The following is a 25316-nucleotide window of genomic DNA, read 5'->3' as shown; positions in this document are numbered from 1 at the left end:
ACTCTGTCACTTCAACATCTTTGTCCCTCTTATGAATTTAAATTCATTTAAAAAAATATTATTATTAAATAAAAAGGTAATCATGTGATACATGAAAACCGCCCGTATCGGTTTGTTCATGTGAAAGTTGTATATTAACCAGCTGAAATCATTTGTGTAAGCGCAAGAAGGTCTGTCTGTGTGATAGCTTTCAAATAACCTCAGCTGATGAATGAATGGGAAAATTGTTTCAATTGCATGCAATGAATTAATTCTTCAGCTGACTAAATGATAAATCACAACTTTTTTACAGGTTTACCTTTTTGCAGGTCATGTTCGTTGGACAATAAATTAATTGACTCACTCCTTCGCCCTTTTTCAGGATATAACATTGAAAGTGCATAAGAAAAAAATTAGTTTGATTTATCATTTAATCAACTGAAGAATTCATTGCATGCAACTACAACAGTTTTCCATTCATTCATTTATAAGTTAGCTACATCAGCTGAGGTTATTTGAAAGCTATCACACAGACATACCTTCTTGCACAAATCTTCTGACACAAATAATTTCAGATGGTTAATATAATTTACAAATCTTACATCAACAAACTGATACGGGTTGAGTTATTAATGGGCAGTTTTTGCCATTTACTTATTTTTCTATACTCTGTATTGAAATCATTTATTACATGATTACCTTTTCATTGAAATAAAAATGAATTTGGATTCATATGTGGGACAAAGAAGTTGAAGCAACAGAGTAATTTTTCATTCCAATTAGGATCTCCAATAAACCTACAGTTAAATTGTTCTTGTAAAGGAAATATTCAGCTGTTTTCATAATTTTCACCAGGTCTATATACTTAAAAGTTGCGGGTTTCAAAGAGTCCTACAACCCAGGGGGTCACTAATTATGTTGAAGGTGAACCATACCTTTTCGAGCAATAACATCAGCATCCACTACGGGTATTCCATGCTGTCTTATCATTTCAACAACAGTACTTTTGCCAGTGGCTATTCCACCAGTCAAACCTACTATAAACATGTTATCACTTGAAATAAATCCTATTAAATAAAAAATATATGGCATGTATTAATCACACCAAAAATCAAGCAAAACTACTGATTGTAATTATCATTACATTTCCAGTTAATTAGCAAAAATCCAAATGTTAAAAAAGTCACAACATAAATCACTATGCATTCATGCAATTACAATGATATTATCATTTTATTGGCGATCTCTGAATCTGACTTCTGTACTTTTGCACAATCGGCAGACAAGAGAAGAGAACAGCTGATTGATTTTCAGGGTGACAAACTGTTACAACATAACAGCTGACTTTACTTTGAATTCCTTTGAACCGGGAAAGAAATCTGAATTCATTGATATTTCTGACTATTTATTCTTGAATAACTGTAGAATTTAATTTAAAACTTTAGAATTTAATTATATGTGATAAAAAAAGAATTTCTGTCATTTTTATTTGAAGATCAATGCTGACTGCTGACTATCGATTGTGGGTGTCGACTCTTATCATATCGAGTTTTAATAATATTGAATGGAAGTTCATACATAACCTCAAAATTAGCTCTTCAGCTTTAGTTCAGCATTAATTTAAATTTTTATATAACAGAAAGGTTATTTTTAGTGTATTGCTTTAGAAATAAACTCCAGTCATGCCTTTCATGAAAGGTCTTGCTCCTATAAGGAGAACTGTAAATTATTTAGAGGCTGGTAGATTAATTTTCAAAGATAGGATAAAGATATTTTCGGTAAATCTGAACTTCAAAGGAGATCATCATCAGGGTGCAAGGTATGCTAGTTTCATGTTTTGAAGGATATCTTATAACTTCTAGATTACATTTTTTTAACCTTAGCATGGAACTTTACATATTTTATTCTCTAACAACAGTCGCCTATTTTTGCTAGTTATTGTGGATAAGGCGATGGTGGTTTAGTAGCCGCTTTGCACTATTCAGGATTTCGTCAATAGATTTGATAATTTATGACTAATAATAATGGTTTTGTTCATAGCACAGACATGCCGCCAGGGCATGTCCATAAGGGAACACGTCAAGTGAAATAAAATAAAATAAGTCTATGTCGGACAGTCAGAACGTAAAAAAGTTACAAAAAGTAAAAAAAACAAATATTCACACAAAGAAACAACCAAGCAGCAGGCAAATGCACTATTGCAAGAAGTAGCTACTTACAGTTGCCGTTTCACATTCAAAAAATACCTTTTTTAAGGTGTAAAAGGGATTATCATGTAGGAACGTCTTCAGTCTCCTCCTCAAGACCGCCTTAGACAAACCTCTGGCGGAACTGGGCAGCTTTTTGAGGATCCTCACCGGCTGGTAGGCCAAGCTGCTCTGAGTCCTTCGCAATCTACAGTAAGGGAGGTTTAGCTTGTGAATGTTCCTGGTGTCATGGCGATGAAAGTCACCTCTGGTAGGCAAGGCGTCAAGTCCCCGAGAAGCTGCAATGGCAGACCTGAAAATGGCAGACCTCATTATGCGCTCTCTTACAAATAATGGCTTGCGATTTGCCAGATAATTAGCCCCACATAAAATTTTTATGGTTTTCTCCTGCACCAGTAATATTCGTTTTACCTCGGTGGCACCACCCCACAGTGTGATACCATAAGCCATCATGCAATGGAAGAAGGCAAAGAAGCACATGCGATGATGAGCCCCCGGGATGCAACCTCTCAAACTCCTTAGCAGGAACAGCACACTATTGAGCCTGCAACAGACACCCTGAATGTGATCTCCCCAAGCAAGCTTACGATCCATTGTAAAGCCCAAGAGCCTCACCGAGGTGAGGTTGTACTGATAACCATTCCTGAGGCTGAACACAATGGACAGGGTCTTCTCGCTGTTAAGCAGAAATCTATTTGCTCGGAACCAGTCAGCCACGGTCCCCTCTGATGTCCGCATCAGTCCACGCAGGTCAATCAAGTCCCCCATTGATGTTCAATAATGAGATATCATCAGCATAGCATACCACCGTCCTGTGTCTAGAGAGAGCGACATCGTTTATCATGATTAGGAACAACAATGGCCCCAGTACAGAGCTTGGGGCACCCCACAGGTCACCAATCTCACCTGTGACCTCACACCATTAGCGGAGACAGCCTGCTGACGACCCTCCAGGTATATATCCAATATATCCAAAGTCTTGATCGTTAACCAGGTGTTCCCGGATAGATCGCGTAAAAAAATAAAAAATAAAAAACTTTAAACTTGATAATCAAGAAGGAGCGGAGAAGCACCAGAGGACTGCCAACTATGCCATAGGCAGAGAGCTTAGACATTAAGATGTCATGGTCTAGGGTATCAAAAGCCTTGCTGAGATCACAGAAAGTCAACCCAGCAAGACCTCCCCCCTCCAAACTCTCAATTACATTTAAGATTAAATAACCCACAGCCTCAAGAGTGGACTATTTTAGCATGGAAGAAGGTACATACCATGATTTAGTTTATTCATAGTTGAGTATCTAGCCAAGTAATAATTACATTTTTATTATCAAGTAATTTTCACAGAAGTGAGTTAAATTAATCATAGTACTGTCCTTACCGATATCGGTACCTTACCGATGATGTTATCTGCTAAAAGAATATCTATTTTTTATTGGGATTTCGTTGAGCGTGTTGCGTGTATGTGAATCTGTTTAGAAAAATTGAGTCATTTCATATCTTAGTACTGATAGAAGTTTAGGTCTTATTCTTATTTCTATTCTGTATATAACAAATAAGTTCTACTTTTTGTTTTTAAAAGTTTTCTTTTCTACTCTTTGTTTCTGAAAGTTTTCTACTCATCCACTTATCTATTCTCTGTTCTGAATAAGTTATTTTTTTATTTGCTTCAATAAAAATGTGTTAGTATGCAATGGGTCCTGCAAGACCTGACGATAGAGAATCAATTAATCAATAAAGATTTATAAACGTGAATCTTGTTACATCAATGAGAACAATAGATGGTGAAGTACTAAACCTTGCAGCAACATGGAATTTTCTCTTTTTTGAAATAGCGGTCTTAATTTCCTTATATATTTTATGTAATAGGCAACCATCTTCCATGCTCTTCCCTGGAAGCTATATTCAGCGTGATTCCTCAACAAAATGATGATCAAGACACATTTTGAAAAATCGCACAAGTCGCTGATCTCTGCTCTTCGAAAGCTTCTTGTATTCTCTTAACAAGTGAGAGAGCACAGCTGATGTGGTCGACCTACCCCTTCTAAAATCATGCTGCATATCACCAAGGAGGTTAATGCATTCCAATTATTTACTCATTTGCCGCAAAATAGCAGTCCCTGTAATTTTAATGAAAAGCCTGAAACTGCCGATATCGTTGGGATTGCCCTTTTTACTTTCCTTGCCCTATTACCATAGGTAAGGAAAGTATTGCTATGTGTGTGTGTGTGTGTGTATGAGTGTATGTGCGTCTGTGTACACGATATCTCATCTCTTAATTAACGGAATGACTTGAAATTTGGAACTTAAGGTCCTTTCACTATAAGGATCCGACACGAACAATTTCGATCAAATGCAATTCAAGATGGCGGCTAAAATGGCGAAAATGTTGTCAAAAACAGGGTTTTTCGTGATTTTCTCGGAAACGGCTCCAACGATTTTGATTAAAATTCATACCTAAAATAATCATCGATAAGCTCTATCAACTACCACAAGTCCCATATCTGTAAAAATTTCAGGAGCTTCGCCCCATCAATGCAGATAGATTCCTAATTATCAGGCTTCAGATACAATTGAAACGAAAAAAATCAAGTGGAATAGATTGAGCATGAAAATCTCTACAATTAATGTTCAGTAACATTTTCACCTAAAATTGAAAATAAGCTTTAAATTCGAGAAAATGTGATTATTCAATTGCAAATCATTGTTGATTCTATTTAATCATTCACTATGAAGAGATAGCAGACCTCATGTGTGTCTCCGGCGTTATTGCCCTGTTACCAGCTGGCTCAAATCTTTGAATAGTAGACTTGAGATGCGCGTGAACACTAGCGTCAGGTGATCAATTTTCATAACGGCAAGGAAAGTTGTGTGAGTGCGCCACACCAGATTTTTCATAAAAGCTCTGTTTCAGTCTGGGAATATCCCCTCAACTAACAGATAATGACCAACAGAAGAGTGGTCTAATTAGTGAAGAAATAACTTTTTAGAACAAGTAGATAGGTCCTAGATGTCTTGACTATAGGTTGTTCTCATAGATATCTTTCAGTTCATTGGACTTTGATAGGAACAATGAAACTCACGGCGAGTCTAAGGCACTGATGAAGCTGGATCCCAAGCAAAGTCAGAAATCCCTTCAACTATCTCAACCACCGCATTCAAAAAAGTGCTGTTGACTCTCAGATAGTTTCTGTATTCTGTCCCTGCAATGATGGTCTTGCTTTGTTGGCAGCATATATTATTTTCTGCTCAACTTCTGTGTACAAAGCAGTTGGAACATAATATGTTTCCATCACGTTTTCATGGAAAGGTTGAATATGTCTACTTGAAGAATACTTGTAAGAGTGGTTGAATTAGAAGCGATCATAATGAAAAAGCAATTAGAAATTGAAAATCTTATAAATTATACATACTTTATACCATTGGAAACAGTAAATTTACTGTATTATCAAGTGCGTCACCTACCACTCCCACACGTCAGAATCTGTTTTGCATTTTCACCTCAGTTCATATTCATATCTCATAGCTGCCCATAACCAAGCTACCTCATCGTCTCATTTGAGGGTGCACGCATAGTTAGGAAAGAAGAGGTAGGGTTAATAATAGAAATATTGAGGAGGGTTAACGCACTGCTTCCACATGCGGCTTTCCTTCTCTTTCATGCTCAATTCACACATAAGTGACGTGGCGCTGGTGTGGCACTGACTTTCTGCCACGTCCATGCTACTCTTATATAAACATATGGTCCAAGGCAAACTTCTGTTTGCATTGAATTATGTTCATATATAAGAGTTTAAAAATCCAGCGCCACGCCAGTAACACGTCCTCGCCACGCCACGCCACGCCAGTGTGAATTGGGCAGTAGATGGAAAAATTGTTAAAGCATCGCTTGAAACACAAACTTAGTTGTCTTCAAAAGCGGCCACGTGAGGCCTTATTGTTAAGCACGAGGTCGAGATACAGGCACTTCAATGTAACACAAATACAAACCTCTATCTCGACCTCTTACCTCTTACCTCTACCTCCTCACTGAAAACCGAACTCTGGTGTTAACAATCATGATAGTGTGTGATATTATTTTTTCTATTACTAGTAAAAGCCACGACTTCTCATTAATAAATTGATACTTCAGTTGTGGAAAAAAACATCTTGTCTGTTCACGCTGATATGTTAGGATATTTTCAGTATCCATAGCTTCATTAAAATTGGACTTTCAATCCTGTAACATTCCATGTTTTTTATCCTCAACAAGAGCTTCTGAATTTGAACATCTCAATGCCAAATATACTTTTCACATAAACTTTTTTTCATTCCAGGGACTTTGTGTTCTGGCACTTTTGTCAGATACAATACAAGAATCCAAGTGTACAAGTTATATCATACTACGATCTGACGCCTTCGCCATTCATTTCCTGCTATTTTTGTAAGTGATGGATTTATTTTGATAGATGTATTCAAATCTGTAACACTAGAATATGCAGGCTACATACATATACCATTACTATACATATTATAATTAATTTTCTCTATGCTGTAACCCACTAATACTTCTATTGCTCATCTTGGCTGTAATGTATTGCATAAATCGTATCTTCTACAAAGTGCGCCAGAAAATCTTACTTGTTTGAAAAATTCCCGCGCGGTGAATTGGTCATGTAGAGGGGCATGAGGGGGCACATCTGGAGGTGGAATTTCCCAAGTTTATCCTCCCTTAAGTGAGTAGCCATCATGCTCTGGTGTAGAGAGCAGCAGGCCTTCGAAGTTGAGAGCTTCTTTTCTAATGGTCGATCACTTTTTGTTGTCTTCCGCGCTTGATTTGAAATTCCGCCTCACAAACTCGTTCCTGGCCGTAATTCGATTCTGTCGTGGGTTAACTCATTTCGAGAGTGTGGAAGTGTCGCTAATAAACCCAGAAATGGACTTCAACAAACCATCAGAATTCCAGAAAATATCGAAAGAGTGAGGCAGTCATTTATGCATCCTCCTCGGCGTTCAGCGCGCAAACACGCAGCTGCTATGGCATTTTCTGACTCCACTGTTCGACGAATTTTCCATGAAGACCTTCAATTTCATCCCTATGAATTGACTGTTGTTCAAGAATTGATTCAACGCGATTTTATTGCCTCTCTCAGAGGCGATCTCCAATGGCCGGCACGCTCTCCAGATTTGACTCCATGCGATTTTTTATGGGCTTATTTGAAATCTCTGGTTTATATCGATCGACCACAGACCATAGCACACCTCAAGAACAACATTCGCGACACCATTGCCAACATAACGATTGATATACTGCAACGAGTGGAAACAGATTTGAAAAATCGACTTTATCAGTGTATGCGAATGGGGGTCGCCATTGATCTGATTTCATTTTCAAGACTGCATAGAAAAAAATTGGTATATTGTATTCTCACATAAAAAAAGATTAAAACAATAACTTAAGTACTTTTGTTTTTATTGACCTTTCAAATAAGTAAGTTTCTCTGGCGCACCTTGTATTTATATATTTACTTATTCATTCAACTTCCAACAGTACAACACCAACTTTACAAGAATAATAACTTTAGAAAAACAAATACGAGCAAAAAAGTAGAGTCTTTTCGTTATTCTCTCCCACTAGGTAGTATTTGTTGGTCAACTAGTGGGGCTAAAACTTGACTACATAAAAAGTTCTACCCTTGACCAACACATCTCACACATCTAACCAATTCCACAAACAAATGAATTGAATTGATAAAATACTTGATCACAAGTTTTCCGGGTAGATATTATGTGTGAAAAACATCCTATGTTGATTTTACTTGTTCAGTTCAAAATATTATAAAAAATGTTTACGTTTGTCCTTGATTGGTTGGCTCATGATTCTAGTTTCATGCTTTTACTTTACATGTTTTGAACCATATCCAAGCAGGAGTGCCCACGGGGGTGGAGTGTGTGGACGCAGACAACAATTTCATTTATTTCAAAATTAGCAATCGTTATTGTTTAAATCTCAATAACTTGTATTAAAATATTGAACGAGTATACTTATTATTTATTGTACCACTTTGCTATCTGTTCTTTTTAGCTGATGGACAAAAGATGTTGATAGATATAGAAGCAAAATCCAAAGATGAAATACTTGACCACGTGATAAGAGTTGTTGGAAAACCAAGGTATGTATGAATTTACTGTATGACTTGAAACTCTTGATGGAAAAATTTACATAATTATGTAGCTTTTTGACTTATTTCATTAAACAGAAATCTTACCAAGTACTAAGCTTTGTGCTTCTCTCATATCCAAAGAAAAAACTTTAAACTATCTAATTGATGATATGAAGGCGATATTATGTTAATTTTAATAAAAAAGGTTTCTGTAACCAATTGTTAAAATAACTAGAGATGGTTCTAGTTGTTATGTTGTTATTAATCTCCAGTGAACTAATTAAGATTGTTAAATAACTAGTTTCTCGTTGCTTTAATAAATAATGTTTGTGGCATCGTCAAGTACTTTTTTTAATAATTCATTGAAAATTGCGCGATTAATATCTTATTTCTCTAAAAACATAATTTAACGAATTATGATAATTGAAAATTGATAATTAATTGTTGATATTCCTGTTGATTTCCAGTGATGTTCTTCAGGCTGAATCGAAAGCTAGAGAAAAGAAAGATAACCCAGCCAATTTCGGCTACATGTGCGAGAAGCATTGCATTTGCGAAATAGAAGGTCAAATCCCTTGTCCGTCGGTGGTACCGCTACCCAAAGTCATGAGAGGGAAGTACATAATGCAACAAAGAAACAAATAATGCTGAGTAGTGTGAGTGTAATGTGCAACAAGTGAGTGAGTGTTAATAGATTATAGAAACTGATAAATGTTACTCATAAAGACTTATCTGAAATTCTACACAAATATGAAATTCTACACAGAACTAAAATATATTGTTTATTGTTTCAAAATATGTTCTTTCTTTAGTACAAACTGGCTTGTTCTAATAGATTGTTACATTTCATTTTTCCTTTTTCATGCCATTTTAAAAATTATTTGATAAATAATTTGAAGGAATATATTATGATATTCAAAGATATAGTTCTATGGGAGAAGGGTCATTCTATAATAATGTATTAATTTATTTGTAAATATTACAAATGTGTTTGACATTCATCCAATGTGAATACTGGAATTAAGTTTGAATAATCTAACCTACTCTAATCTGAAAATTAATGTATGTCATCGCATTATTTAAGGAATAATTGGTAATCAATATCAATAGCCTAACTTTGCAGTAATCTAAACTAAATTCAAATTTGAAGGAGCCTGGATTCATTAGGAAGCATCCCTGAATTACATTACACAAAAATATGGTATTTTCAACCCCTTTTTTCACCTGAGGTAAAAATTACGATTCGACTTGTTTTTTATTTAAAAAATGGTCGTAACTGGTACGGTAACATATGAAATTCATTGTATAATGATATTGAATGTTAATTCATGGTGTTTGTAGTTTATTAAACTGGGTTTTATTTTCATTATATTTTGTAAATTTAAAATTAAGGATTTTTGCCAAACATACTAGAGCACTTGATTATTCGGAATCGAAGTTATGAATGCAAGGTAGTACCTCAAGTACTGTATTTCAAATTGATATTATGAACGCCATATTTCGTAATGAATCGATAAACATCCGAAAATATTTATTGAATTCTGCTAATACCTCTTATTATAATAGGACTAAACTGTGAGATCAAGTGATCATAATCTCTATTTGATTCAGTGACATGACAGACTATTATAATGGGGCTGATAAAATTGTATTAAGTTCCGTCCTCATCACTGACTGTCAAGAGGCATCTATTTTTCCAGTCCAATATTACTTGCCATGAATTTTCACCGTCGTCGACAGTATTGAATTTTTAAACAATGGGTTACCTCCCATTGTAAAAATTCGTGGCAAATAATCGACTAAATTACAACATTCAGTCTTATCTTTCGAAAAATTATGCTAACTTCCCCCAATTTTGTGATGAATTTTTTGTATTTTTTACACATTGTCAATGAATGCTTCATCTTCTGATACAATAAGAGGAAATTCCTGTTTCCTAGAAGCAATGAACATATCTGATGTGGCTGAATCTTACTCCTATAAAATTGTAATTGCTACTTTGTTGTGTATCCATTCTTTTCCATTATTAATTTAAACGTTGAATTTAAAAACACTTTTTAAGAAGGAACACTCACTTTTTAGCAATGGTGACGTTTCGACCTGTTGTGGGTCATCTTCAGACTGGGACGTTTGCTACTAAAAAGTGTTTTAACTTCAAAAGTATTTTTCAAACTGTAATTGTTATCATTTCAAATCGATTTAATCTAATCGGGAAACATATTAACAATTCATATGCAGAAATAAAGGTTTCCAAACCAGAGTAACTCAGTTACTGTATTATCTTACTTGCAGTTTTAGTAGATATTAATAGTGAACATCTAATATCTTCCTTTTAGTAGATAACATCAATTAACCTTCAACTGGGTTGATAATATTATCAAACGATACTATGCAGCATTGTTTTTTGTAACTAATAATCATGCAAATTTATAAAAAAAAATATTCCACGGAAATGTATATTTGTTGCAAAAATAGCTGTAATAGTGTTGGAACTGAGCTGGAAGTGACTTGATGTCATTCAGCCAATTGGGATGAAAGTGGTTCAAGTGTGTTGGATGCCTGGAAGCTGCCAAAGTCGAGAACGTCTTCAAGTGGAGTAAAGCAGAGCTTAGCAGTCCCAGCCTCCCTTCTCAACAACTCAATACTGTCGTCAATTACCAATTGCCGGCCACTAGGAACGGATGTCGTGTTGATCCCCTCTTGACGCTCCTTAGCCTCCCTTCCCCTCCAGCGGTGGCCAGCACCATTTCTCCGTCAGCTGCCTGCCTCATCGAGTGATTTATTCAGTTGTGTTTCTGGTGCAACAGATCGCAGCATGGTGGAATGTCACAATCCTGTCTCATCAATTTCTCCTTACTGTGAGTATCACATCATATTTTAGATCTTAATTAGCAAGCAAAATAAGAAATTAGAATTTATCAGCTAGTTCAGTAGTTAGTCTTACGCTGGTCTTTATTGTTATCATAGAAGCTCTCAACCAGTTTTGTAAACTATTTAATTATGTGTTGCAAAAGAATGTGGTCGCTTCAAGTCTAATATACAATACTAACTTTTAGCTTAATTTTCAGATTCGCTGATTGCATTTTATGAAATTATACTAATTGTAAAATTAATATCATAGTTAACTATTTGATTCGCTGATTACATTTCCTAAAATAATAGTAATATCGAAAATTTATTTATTTGTCAGGCCCTGCATAATTTTCACACTACAATTTCCTCGCTTCATGAAAGACTAATAGTGACCATTACAATTGGAAAATTTATGTTCCAAATAATAAATTTTCCACACAACCTAGCTCTTAAAAGTAAAAATCTCACATCTGCTGAAAATATGTATTGTATTGTTTTAAATCAATTATAGATCTGTACGTATGATTAACGGGATATGATAGGATCCAACTAACTACTGTTTAAAGTAATTTATTAAATTATTAATAGTAAATACTATAGAGGCAAATAGTGTATTGCTCATTTCCACTTGAATTCAATTAATTTTCAATCTACACTCTCATCTTTTGACCATTCATTTAATATTTTAAGTACCGTGAATAATTGAATTAACGCTTTTAAAAAAATATTATTTTATTCTGTATAATATTAATATTGAATTTGTGCTTAAGCTTCGTTAGCCAATTGTAGATTTGCATGTTATTGTTCTAATTGTTACATTTGATCGTTCATAATTTTAGTAATATAGTAATTTGGTATAATTATTGTCAATTAGAAAATAATGTTTAATTTATTATTTTTGAGCTCTATATTATTCTAAATAAAGTATAAACTCATCAATATATGAATTCTTGAGCTTTTTCATTCCACTCACAATGTCTCTCCCCCAGCAATATATACTTTAATGAGGGTTGAGGCCTATCATTAAATTATTGTGTGAGAAATTACCATCATCTATGTTTATTCGATTGAATACCTACCTTGCGTAGCATTTTCTCTAATCATTCAAAGCATGAAAACATTGATAAAATCACAATAATGTGATTACAATATAATATCAACAAAATTATCAATCGATAATGCAGAGAATATAGACATATCAAATATATTGTATATCCAATGAAATATAACTTTGTATTTCGTTTAGATAGAAACCTGTTCGTGAATTATTGTAGTTCCTGGTTACTTATTAATATGAAAACAGAACTACCTAGCGAGTGGAACTAAATCGCGTAGATGAAAGCAGAAAATATGAGTTTTTAAAGAAAATATTTGAATTGAAAAATATTTCAATGTATTATTGCATTAGAACAAAACAATTTGCATGAGGAATATTTGGGGCTTATTTATAAATAATTCTTAAAATCTATCTTAGCCAAAAAAGCTTTCTTCACCTAGCCACCAAGATCTATAAGCGTTCAAATTGCTATACATAGCTGGACAATCAAACCACATTCTAGGCCCTACATTCCACATTCAACCACATTCATTCTTTTGTGCATGAACATTTTTGAGTGATTGAAATTTTGTTAATAACTTCACTTTGTAGAGCGATAAACCACACAAATAAAAAAATGGTATTTTAGTAGGATAGAGAGTTGAAAAATAGATAGTAGCATTCTTGTAGTAAAAATTTGTAGGTGATTAAAGAAGTACAGGCTTGAAGTCCCTGCATGATAACAATAATTAAGAGCAGTAACAGTTACTGTTGTCAGGAGCTCTTCTAATAGCAGCTGCCTACGAAAAACACATGCGGGCTTCTATTGGGTGGAACGGATTACATCAACCTAATGTCGTTCTAACTTGATTTTCCTAATGAGAGCCGTTAGGGTGACTCGACCCCTCCAATAACGTATCATACTATTGAAGGGTCGAATTTTTAACTAGCCTACGAATATTTTCTACTCCTGGAAAAGAAATCGTATAAAAACCTGATAACCATTTATATTAAGTCAAATTGACCATTAATAGTCAAAATAGAATATCATTTTTTTTGAATCCCCTGAGCTACTAAAAATACAAATATCTAGTTACTTTCAAGTCGTGTGAAGTTGATCAATTATCGTAAGTCGGATGACTATTGCATTTGATGAGTATGCCATTTATAAAGGATATATAATAGTTCACAAACTTTATGAAAATGGAATTCAGCGTTAGTACTTTGTAAATTCACCAACAAAAGCTTAACTAACTGCTGACTAAAATATTAATTCATGAAATTCGGAAATTGCTAGAAAAAAATGAATTATGAAAATTATGAGTAAAATATAACATTATACTAATGCTCTTTTGTATATTTTTTAATAATTATAAATAGTATAATTATTGTTCTACAGAGGGAAAATGGCATCATAAAATAAATTAATTGCAAAATCAAATTAGAAAGGAACTTATAGAATTCTATATTTTCCAAGCTCATGATCAAAGTTTTTCATTCCAATTGTCATATTATTTTATTAACAGTCATCATAATAAATATTGATCATTGTTTCATTAACAGTGAATAAAAACTGGAGCTATTATTTGTCTTTGAAAGAAGATACGGTATGGTGTACATGAAATTTTCTGTGTACTTGTAATAGAACAATAAACGCTGCGACTGTATCCTGTGATACGGTAGTGAATATAAAATAAAGTTGATGAAATAGAAATATATTTATTACCATTTGATTTACAATAAACATTGGTCATTATCACAAGTATACAATCAACAATACAAACGTCTATAAACACAATTACATCGAAAATTAACTACTTAAACAAGATTACAAACTAAATTTACACAGCCTAGATCATACACAATAGTACCAGATTTACATAGATTGTGAAATGTTATAAAATTCAGGTACTTTGTAAAGTCCACCTCTTATTAGGCCTTTTCTAACTCTATCTTTATATTGGGTGGCATCTAGGTCTCTTACCAATGACGGAAGGGCATTATAAAATCTGAGAAATTGGGCCCTGAAACTTCTCAATGATGCGCTGGTAGAGCACCATTCGATACCTATATTACTTGCCCCTCTTGTATTGTATGTATGCCTATCAGAGTTGATGCTAAATTTATCCAGGTTCTTTTTGATATAACACAGACATTCCAGGACATACATAGAAGGAAGAGTCAGAATTTTATTCTCAATAAACAATGGTCTACAATGACTACGTGGCTCTTCATTGTTTAATATTCTAATGGCTCTCTTCTGTAGCAGGAAAAGTTTACCAGCCAAAGGACTATTTCCCCACAAAATTATAGCATAGGCTAGGTGACTGTGTATCGCAAAGTAAACTGTTTTCAAGACCTCTATTGTCACACTTCCAGCCAACCTTCTCAACATAAAAAGCCCTCTTAGTACTCTATTATAAATATTTTCTATATGTGTATTCCATTTAAGATTAGATTGCAAAAAAACTCCGAGGAACTGGGTAGATTCAACATTTGGGCTGTTGGCTAGACTGAAACTTATAGTAGTGTTTTTTTATCATTAATAGCTAACTCATTTACCTTACTCCAACTGTCAATCAAAAGATTACATTGTTCTAAATTGGACTTTGCATCTGTCTGATTTTCATCGCTTATTATAACTGCCAGGTCATTTGCATATAAAAATATTGTTCTTCCATTGCCTTCCAAGTAAGTAGGTAAGTCATTAATATAAATTAAGAACAGTATTGGTCCCCGTATAGATCTCTGAAGTAGTATAATAGTATGTCGTGCTAATAATCGACCTAATGCATATCTTTTGTGATAATAGGTAAAGATTCCATCAAACACAGTAGCCTAAACTAACTCAATATAATATATTTGACTTAGTGTAACAATCAGTAATCGGGTAAACTGCAAATTAATGTACAATTATCTTATGTAAATTACACATATAGCCTATTAATATTATAATAACAAATCAACGTGGTATATTAAATTTATCAGTTTGACTACTCGGTGGTCGCACTGATAAGCTATCCCTTGGATAAGTTAAGAATCATGCGCTGGAAGGATGACCACTTGAGACTACTCCTTTCAATATGATTCATGAGTTGTACAATCGATTCCCTGTGGTTCGGAACCCACCTATAACTGTAGGTCCATTCATCTCTCATTAGCTTCTCCCATTACCCACGCACAAGCCTAGAGCTCATGTGGGCATCATACTCAGCAAAAAAATGTTTGTAATGGTTTTTGATTCGGTTTTATTGGCGCGTCCATTACACACAATTCAGTATTGAAAAAAACAGTCGTGAGCTGAGCAGAGGGTCAGTGGAGTACATTTCCTGTAGCGGACACTGGTGATGGTGATGGTGATGGTGAACCCTCTTCGGCGCACTTATCTGAGGGGATAAGAGCTAGGCGGCGGCAGAGAGTGGCTCTTGTTTTAACGCCTGCTGAATCGGCTTATTATCGCCGTAATCAGGAAGTCGCCATTACATCCAGTTACATTGTCAGACTCCATTCACACTCATACTATCGCAACAGAAGATGCGACCAGAAGACTTGCACAAATCGTCGAATATGTAGTCTGGCAACCCACACTTCTATTAGGCCTACTGGATCACGCCATCTCATTGTCACCGGTTCAATAACCGCTGATTCATCAAATAGGATTATGACACCCCAATTTCAACGGTTGAAACAGATAACTGTATGATTGAGCAGAGATTGACTGTTCAATAGAAAAATATTCTGCCAATCAAGAAAAATGAGCTTTGTCTTTGTGGAAGTAGGGAACTGACATTTGGCTATAAGATATTTTCCGCTATGATACCACTTCCAATATTATTACTCATTTTTAATAGTTTATTTTCTTGTTAGATCATAGAACACAATAACTGATCAGTATTTTTCTCAAAATTTAAATAAAATAGTAAAGGAGCGCTGACCTTTGTTTCGGTGCAAACCGCATCTAAATTGGTCAAAAATTACGGCTGTCTTCAGCTTTTATATGGATTATCTAGCTTATCACATGCATAATGTATGAATAATTTTATCGATAGTGTTGAAGACATTATATGTGAAACAGCATGTATATGATTGAATGATTCTATGAAACACAACATAAAACCATGAATAGAATGGATAGAGCTCTGAAATAATATTATAGAATTGCATGCGTCTTTAAACCCACTTGAGTTTATCAATGCTTTATTGTACATTAATTCAAATGAGTACTGTAACCCAAAAAGTACCTCTTATCAAGTAGTTTAATTTTTTGTAAAATATGTCAAAAATATAGTAGTAGAATAAATGGCAATTCATTGTTTTGTCTGATATATGAAATAACTTGATTGGTATTTGTTGTTTGAACAGGAAACAATGCATAAGAGTGATGCCTCTGAAGATTTTTGTTTGGTGTTGCGTTCTACTGCAGATTGCAGCTGCTCTAACAGGGGACAACGTTTGCAGACGAGTCGAAACGTAAGTCTAAACTCAGTCGATCTGTATTCTCTCAAAACAAATTCATTTCTGCATTAATCAAAAACGAATACAAAAAATAACTTAATTTTAACGATATTCTTTATAATATAGAGTGATGCAATGAAGAAACTATAGAACTTCTTTTCATATGATAAATTTATTGTTACTTTGATTTTCATGCTGGTTTAGAAATATATCATTATTTGAAAAAATACATGCAACACTGATTTAGGAATAAATGACTTCTGCTACTATTATCCGGCAAATTGCAAGAACCTGGTTCAATTCCCGGGCTTGCATTTAAGTTTTAGATTGTAGATCTAGTAGAATTTTCTTCTAACTGTTAACCCAGTAGTTGTTGATATCTGAAGTTGCAGACGAGTTTCATTCAATTTTGAATTATTCTAGTAGTAATCGTTTGTCTCTGGTTGTAGATACACTACTTGAGAAAAATAAATGGACGTTAAATGGAATACTTCAATTTAGTAATTATTTCATGAATATTGCTGTTACTTTTTTCAAGTACCTACAACCAGAGACAAATGACTTACTAAATTGTATCTTTACTGTATGCTACAACGTATTCATATCATTTGAATTGGTAGGCTATAAGTTTCTAGGAAAACATGATAATCAAGCAAAGATGTTTTTATTGATTGTTTAAAATTAGGAGCTCCGAGACAGTTCAATATGTAATTCAAGAGCCGGTGACATATCGACTATACACATGGTGTTTGAAAATGCCACCTAGGTGCTCCAAGTATTCAACTATAATGAAAGAGAGAATTAAGTCAAAGGTAAATTCAAAGATAATGTTGATTACTTTATTTATTTATAGCCTATGTATATAATTTTTTCTGACAAAATTTCCATATATTATGATAAGCCATGGGCTTGTTATTGATATGAAGGATAATTGATGGAGATGAGTGGGCCTACAGTTTCAGATGGGTTCTGAGCGACTGAAAATGGATTTTGAAGCTTTAAACTGTCTTTTAGAAGAAATAGTCTCAAGCAGACTCCGTTTCAATGGAAGTTCAGATAGCATGGAGCTCCACTCTGTGTGATAAGACGATATTTTCTGCAAGCACAACTACCTCCTCAATAACAAACCTCATTGACATACAATTTCCATCTTATCGACCCCATCAATCTAACTACATTGAACAATTTCAGAATTTTCTCTTCATCTATTATACACAATTCAGACTTTTCCAATCTATTTCCTGAAAAATATCTTAATATTCTATTTTTCACCTTTCATAATCTCACAACACTCAATTATTTCCCTATCTATTAGGTAATCTTTCCTGTGTGCATCTGCTACAGAACAATGAATACGTTACTTATTGACTCAAAACTCATGATGAAGATGACACTTTCTTCTTATCATTTTTTAAGGAATTAACTTGCTGACCTCGTATTGAGACCCTCTTACTACGTTTACAAAATGGTTGAGCTTCTAATATATAAAAGTTTCGAAATTCATAAGTGCCAATACACCTAGTATTTTTCATTGTTATTGTAAAACTAATAGGTATTTATTTAAATTGAAAGATACCGCTCTCACAGTCGTTTCCAATTTATCTTTTCACTTTCTGTTATATTCTTCAAGTACTAAATGTTTATTCATATTTTATAATTTCATTATTTTTAGACCTTTAACGGTTACAATTTATTGAACAGTATATTGAACAACCGTCACACGCAATACAATAAATTATACAAATCAGTGATTTCTCTTAATATTTTTCAGATACAAATAAATAATAATACAATAGAAGAATGTTGCGAGGGCCATGTTGAGCTATCGGGAATCTGTGTTACGGAATGCAATTCAACGGAATGCCCGAATATGTTGTGCAAAACGGAAGATTCACTAGTAAAATGTAAATGCAGATCTGGCTTTATGGGATACAAATGCAATAAACGTAAGTACTATTGAAAAGTAATTACCATGAAAAATTATAATAATTCTAGAAGCTTTAGTAGCCTAGGCACGGTTGGGCAAAACTCGGTTAAATTTTAATCGGGATCAATTTCATTAGAACCAATCATAGAAGGCCTTTTGGAAAAGAAGGCTTCTCTGATTGGTTCTAGTGAAATTAATCACGATTAAAATTTAACCTGTTCTTGTGCAACCGGCTCTAAATGTTCAAACATCTTTAAATAATAATTTCAAGATTTTATTATTGGAGGAAGTGAACTGATTTATTTTTAGAATGAAATTCAAAAATGAATGTATTCAAAGTACCGATTATCTCCAACTGTAAAATTTATGTAAACTCAGTGAATTCATGTATGTAAATTATTTAATGTTAATTTATTCGCGTATTCTTGATCTGACCTTGAAACAATAAGAAATCGGCTTGTATGAGATTATGTAAGAAAGTCCTATCTCAGAAAATTCCAATATAATATTAGTCTCCCATACACTGACAGTAATAAATATTTAGGGATTATCATCTATTTAGGAATGTCTATATGTTATATGTAAATGCTTTATCAAATTGATTTTTCAAATTCTGAAAACACCCAATCAGAAATAACAATGACCCATTCAATAAAGCATATTTCACAACTTGAAGGAGTGGAAGGAGTCTTTATGACAGTCAAGTGTCTTCATATAATGAAAAGTTACAAATATAAGTTAAGAATTTTCGGATATCTTGAACTCCAACAATTCTTTTAGTAATTTTGATTGTATTAAATTCACTAATTGAGCCACTTTAGGAAAAACTGATTGAGATATCTCTCAAAAAAGTACTTGAATTACAAGCAAAAAAATACGCTTTAATGTAGTAGCGGTGGGGCGGGTAAAATGGACATCTGTCAAACAAGCATAACTTTGACTATTTGGCATTTAAATATTTATTTTAAACTAGCCGTCAGGCTCGCTTCGCTCGTCATATCCGACTAGCCAGGGGGCTCCGTCCCCTGGACCCCCGAATGGATTTTCCAGAAATGAGATTAGCGGGCTCGCTTCGCTCGCCAAAAACGCAGATTTTGGGCGTATCTTTGGCGTTATTTCAAATTCCTTCTAACACAACATTATTACACCCTAGCTGAGCTTCTGTATTAAATTTGATGTTCATTTGTTCTCGATAAAGCTGAGAAAACGCTAAAAAACGCAGATTTTGGGCGTATCTTTGGAAATTTTTCAAATCCGTTCTTAGTGCGCCTCTAAAGGGCCAACTGAACATACCTACCAAATTTGAACGTTTTTGGTCCGGTAGATTTTTAGTTCTGCGATTGAGTGCCATTTCGCTTTTATATAATTACTAGCCGTCAGGCTCGCTTCGCTCGCCATATCCGTCTAGCCAGGGGGCTCCGCCCCCTGGACCCCTCGACTGGATCGTCCAAGAATGAGATCAGCAGGCTCGCTTCGCTCGCCTGCATTTTTTATTTGAGCATTTTTATCATATGTTAGAACAATCCAGTCGGGGGTCCAGACTAAACGTCTGACTAAACGGATATGGCGAACGAAGCGAGCCTGACGGCTAGTAATATAATATTCCCAGGATTGAAGTAGCAGTGCCCAATCAATCTTTCCGCGATAAATGCATTTAAATCTTGAACTTGGTGCCAACCTAACAAAGTCAACTCAACTTAATGCCAACCTGACAAAATTATTAATTTAGTTGCCAGTTAACAACTACTGTTTCGAAGAGGTACTCTATCTAGATTATAGTTCTATAGTAACATATGATATGGAAATTTCAATTATAATTAAGAGATTGGGAGAAGAAGAATATACATGCTAAAAGACGAACCAACTTTAAATCCTTAAAAACAACCCTTAGAGTTAAAATATTGCCAAAAGATTTCTTAGTGCGCCTCTAAAGGGCCAACTGAACATACCTACCAAATTTGAACGTTTTTGGTCCGGTAGATTTTTAGTTATGCGAGTGAGTGAGTGAGTGAGTGCCATTTCGCTTTTATATATATAGATATAGATTATAAACATAAAGCTTATGCTATACCTAAAACAGTGGTTCATTATAGGGAAAGTTACATCAATGCAATTTTCAATAATGCAGTGCTGGAGTCATTTACAAAAGCTATTTCTCTACTTTTTCCGAAATATGTCTGTTGATACCAGAGATCTTTTGACGAATTAAATTTTTCAATTTATTCAGTGTCCGTGGTTTTGATCATTAGACATGTAATTTCAAATATCCTCAAAATCGCATTTTCTAGTACAAGAATCATAAATAAGTAAGTTTAGATAAATCTGGTGACCTGTGTGAACATGAATCATGAACCATATAATAACCATGTAGTAGGCAGAGTAGACAGGGATCGAACCTGAGAACAGCAAAAGAAACTCTGGTGGTACTTCCATTCTAACGCATCCAAACCACACGTTTTACATGGTGATCCCCTGTTTTCACCTAAACAATCATTAAACATAATATGTTTTCAACAAGACAGAGCTAAGTTTTATGTTCATAGAGCTTCTATAGCTGTTCTTAGGATTATCGTTCCGCGTTCGCACAACGGGCAAAAATGTGTTACCGGCTCTCAATCTTTTCTAGACTTGAAAACCGATTTCGAGTCGGTAAACGCACATTTTCGGCCCTAGGTGCGAAATACACTATTACATAAGAAACGTCAAATTTATGTTTGAAACGTCTTTCTCATGGTCCACTCCGTAGTACTTTTGTTACATTAATTCAATATTTATTGCCAAAAATATGTATTATGTCAATATGAATGTTCAATTGTTTGTTATTGGAATATTTAATGTTTTGCAGCTTGCCTGTATGGTTTCTGGGGCGATGGTTGCTTCGACAAGTGCGAATGCAACGGGGAATCGTGTGATGCAGCGACTGGCGATTGTTTGAAAACAACTACAACTACTTCTCAGACATCGGAGACTCCTCCCACAACAAATTCAGGCCAATCGCCTAAAACAAATATACCTACATCAACTTTAAGTGAACAGAAGACCTCTGTTTCCAAAACGGACAAAAATGATTACACTCAAGATGTGTATCCTGACCTTTCTTTAGATCCAACAGGGATGCCACCTGCAGTTAGTCAGCAGGAGGATTTCCCAGCCACGTTATTACCTGCACCAGAAGACGAAATCATTCTATTGTATCCATCTTCTAGAGCTCAAACACCCGGCGGACTTCAAAAGATAAGAGACAACATTGCTTCTCTTTCTGTATCCAGTACAACCGAGAGCTCAATCTTCACATCTGATTCGATTCCCAGACCTCCCAAATCAGAAGATACATTGGAAAAACTGGATGATGTAGTGAGACATACTCTTTTCACCAAGGATTCTGAATTTGGTTCTAAAAACGAGAATGATCTTACAGAGAAATTCCACATTAAAAGTACAACCGACCATGGACCTAATCAGAGCACATCAAGATTTCCGTTCAACATAAACCCCAACACCGATTCAACAACGCATTCATCAAACCAAAAACATAAATACTCAGACGACTGGGACAAGATGGGGGAGAAACGTTACCAAAATAAGAATGATAATGATTTTGACAATAATCTACAGATATCGAATGGCGCCACGAATTATACTGATTTCAAAAATGGTCTAAATACCAATGAGATTCAAAAAGACATGGGAGCTCGCAATAGTGAAGAGAAATTGAGTTCATCTGACATGACCATCAATAGTTCATTGGTGAAAGCAAAACGTCAGAGAGGAGCATTTGATTTACTGGACTTCAATTCACTTCTTATACTGTTATCATTGGCAGCTACAATTATCTTGAGTTTTATTCTGATAATTGTGTCGGTTGTACGCTGTAACAGACTGAAGGCCGAGGCGAGTGTAACTTATGACGACACTGTCAATTGTGACAACTCAATAAGAACTGGCCACTATTCCACTCCAGGTAACATACTTCAATAATTTCTTTCTTTACATAATTCTTGATATTTATGAAATAGTTCCAGCTTACTTGGACTACTCTAAAGAAATAAAATTAAACCTCGTGTCCTTTTCGAGTCATATATATCCTGAACACACAAGAATTTATGAATTAGATATATTGGATGATGAGTTAGTTGAAATGTCGATACTGAAAATTAAACTTACTTCTGTAGAATTTTTATAGGCCTGGTAACTTTCCTATAACGTTTTAAGATACATTTTTTCAATTATCTGATTTATTATTTGATACACCAGGTTGAAGAGCCTACATTATAAGAAACGTGATGAATAAATGCCAAATTATATTTATGAAAGTTATCCTTGTGAATCAGAAATTTCTAATAATGCTAGAGTGTTGATAAGTCCAATTTGTCCACTCTGTGGAATATACATAACTTTACATTTGACATTTATTAGCTCACTGTTTATAAATGTATCATGCGTGATGTTAGTTCTGGTGGATTAAAACTAAGGTTTTTCAATTTATTATGGTGCTCAGTACCTATCGAGAGACTACTCCATTCGTATTGAGTTCAAATTCATCAATAATAAACTCAATCACTATTATTTTTAGAGGTATATTATTCGTTCTTGAAGAACAAACTGATCTGGCACAAGGTGTGTAATTCAAATTGATTTAATTTCAAATTATTTTTTGAGGAATATGTACACACCTCCATTTTATTGCATTGAACTTTGAACAATATTTTATTTTATAGGATCAACTACCAGGTATATATGTACCAACTATAATGGTTTCTTTAGTATTGTGTATACTTTCTGCAATCTTCATACTTCATTGCTTTTTAATTCATAGTTAATGACGTGAAACTATTTTATTACAGGTCAACCAATCTTCTTCTGCCCAGCATTCTCGAATTCATATGCAATAGAGTTGGCACAAGGTGCGTAATCCTTACTGATTTATTTGACAACTTACAAGGATATTAATAGTTTAGGATATTTATCTAAGGGTTATCTATCTAAGGATATTAATAATATTATTCAAGGAATATTTATTGGATTTACGAACTTGAATTCTAGTTCAGTCACCAGGAATATTTTGATGGAAAAAACTACGAACAACTTCGTTTAATAATTCTGGAGTGTTGGAGATTCTAAAAACAAAAAATTGACCTACTAAACCTGGACCTTCTAAACTTTATATATCTCGCCCAAAACCCTCAAATTTGCTGTTCCAATTTCTTCAACATCCAGACATCGGACAAAAAATAAATAAATCTCACTTTTTTAAGCAAATATAATTTTTTGAATAAAATAAAATCATTCACAGTTCTCTATCATCAATGAGTACTGAGTTACAATTTAAAAACAAGTAAAATTTTCGGAAAAAATGAAATTTCCATTTTTAATCGTCTATATCTTTTGATTGTTTAATTAAAATGTATAATTCAAAATCCAAGGAGTAATCTTGTACTATACAAAATGAGTCCAGGTATACTATACTTTCCTATCCCAGATAGATTTTCAGAAACACACTTGATAACACATTTTCTTGCATTTTGAAAAACACCAAATTTTCAGCTCTAACCATCATTACTAACTTCAATGGTCACATTGAGATTTCGCACAAGTAACTTATATAGGCTCCTGAGATCATATTCTATCATAATCACCCATTAGATAGGTTACTGTACACTTAACATCAGTATTTCCTTGTGGAGAAGGATGTTTAATAGGGCCCCTCAAGGATCAAAACTTAAACACTTTTGACAGTTTGGTACACTAATCCGATATTCTCGCTCTACAGCTCATTCTTCTTAGTTCGTCAAGGGAAGTCAAAATCATTGTATCATAATTCAGTCAAAAATGGGGAATTTATTCTTGCTATAGGCTTATGTGTTTCCGAAACCCATTTGATAAGAAATTGTACGAAGAACAGAAACGTGTCTTTCATTGCATTAAATAATTCATAAATATTTTTTTATATTATGATATACCGTACGAATATCAATTTCAAATGATAGTTCACTAAGTCCAAGAGATTTAAAAACTTGAGCTGCAGTCCACACAAAAGTTATTCAGTAGAATAGGATATTTACAAAACAATCATAGCACAATGCAACACAATACCGAAAAATACTTAGGTACGGTACCGTATGTATTTTGTAATATTACGCTTCGGTAGTTTTTCAATTTATATGTTTTATAAACAAAGTAAAAATACATTTGTGAAATTTGACTGAGCATTACTTAGAAAATATTTAATTCTTGACTCTATTATTTCGAACAATCTGCAATCGAGAAAAAAGTTGACTTTTTATGACACCAACTATAAACAACATCGAGTTTCATTTCGAGTAACGGTATTGAACATTATAAAATGAACTCATGAATCTTGAATTCATAAGTCTTGATGAACTCATGAACCTTGATGATTTTTTCTATATTGAACTTGAACATACTTAACAAGGCTATTCGAGAATTAGCTTTTTGCAACGAACTATGATGCTTTCAACTTCACCCAGTAATAACAAGTTATGTTTTTCTATTTTCATCCTTTATTTTTTACAGAGCTTCGAGAAGCCCAATACGATCATCCAAAAAGTTCTTGCTGCCTCAATGAGCCTTTGTATGCAGAATTGAAATACTAATAATTATACAAAACTGTTATCAGGCATCGTTCATCACAACCTTTACAAATAAATTTTTTAAAGTATTTATTTTTAAAAAATGTACAAATAAAACTTAAGATACGA

At 34.1% G+C, this 25316-nt stretch overlaps 2 protein-coding genes across 3 annotated transcripts in view; one reads left to right on the top strand and one right to left on the bottom strand.

Moving 5' to 3' along the window:
- Window positions 1–15131, bottom strand: part of LOC111049644 — a 23353-nt gene extending 8222 nt beyond the window's left edge. The window contains exons 1-3 of the mRNA XM_039424624.1: window positions 15127–15131; window positions 11617–11621; window positions 8432–8437 (exon numbers count right to left, since the gene is read on the bottom strand). The gene's annotated coding sequence lies outside the window, so the exon portion shown is untranslated. The remainder of the gene's footprint in view (window positions 1–8431; window positions 8438–11616; window positions 11622–15126) is intronic.
- On the top strand, window positions 1366–25316 carry LOC111044510 (probable 28S ribosomal protein S25, mitochondrial). 2 transcript variants are annotated; one of them, XM_039424619.1, is made up of 10 exons: window positions 1579–1798; window positions 6500–6606; window positions 8248–8335; window positions 8794–11184; window positions 16578–16685; window positions 17356–17482; window positions 18442–18616; window positions 21443–22558; window positions 23442–23501; window positions 25132–25316. In XM_039424619.1, exons 4-10 carry the CDS (start codon window positions 11150–11152, stop codon window positions 25209–25211), a joined length of 1701 nt encoding a protein of 566 aa, XP_039280553.1. In that variant the 5' UTR covers window positions 1579–1798; window positions 6500–6606; window positions 8248–8335; window positions 8794–11149; the 3' UTR covers window positions 25212–25316. The 2 variants fall into 2 exon arrangements, with proteins under 2 accessions (XP_039280554.1, XP_039280553.1); XM_039424620.1 differs by lacking the exons at window positions 16578–16685; window positions 17356–17482; window positions 18442–18616; ... (1 more) ...; window positions 23442–23501; window positions 25132–25316 and having other exon boundaries at window positions 1366–1798; window positions 8794–9162.

This window comes from Nilaparvata lugens, chromosome 3 (genome assembly GCF_014356525.2).
Source record: "Nilaparvata lugens isolate BPH chromosome 3, ASM1435652v1, whole genome shotgun sequence".
Taxonomy (NCBI): domain Eukaryota; kingdom Metazoa; phylum Arthropoda; class Insecta; order Hemiptera; family Delphacidae; genus Nilaparvata; species Nilaparvata lugens.
The sequence above is the reverse complement of the archived record's forward strand: the minus strand, read 5'-3'. Positions and strand labels throughout refer to the sequence as shown.

Excerpts from the sequence above, each read along its gene's own strand:
- LOC111044510 (XM_039424619.1), top strand. The coding sequence starts at position 11,150 with ATGTCACAATCCTGTCTCATCAATTTCTCCTTACT. Across the intron at positions 11,185-16,577 it reads CTCATCAATTTCTCCTTACT|GAAACAATGCATAAGAGTGA; the intron begins GTGAGTATCACA and ends TTGTTTGAACAG. Across the intron at positions 22,559-23,441 it reads TGGCCACTATTCCACTCCAG|GTCAACCAATCTTCTTCTGC; the intron begins GTAACATACTTC and ends ATTTTATTACAG.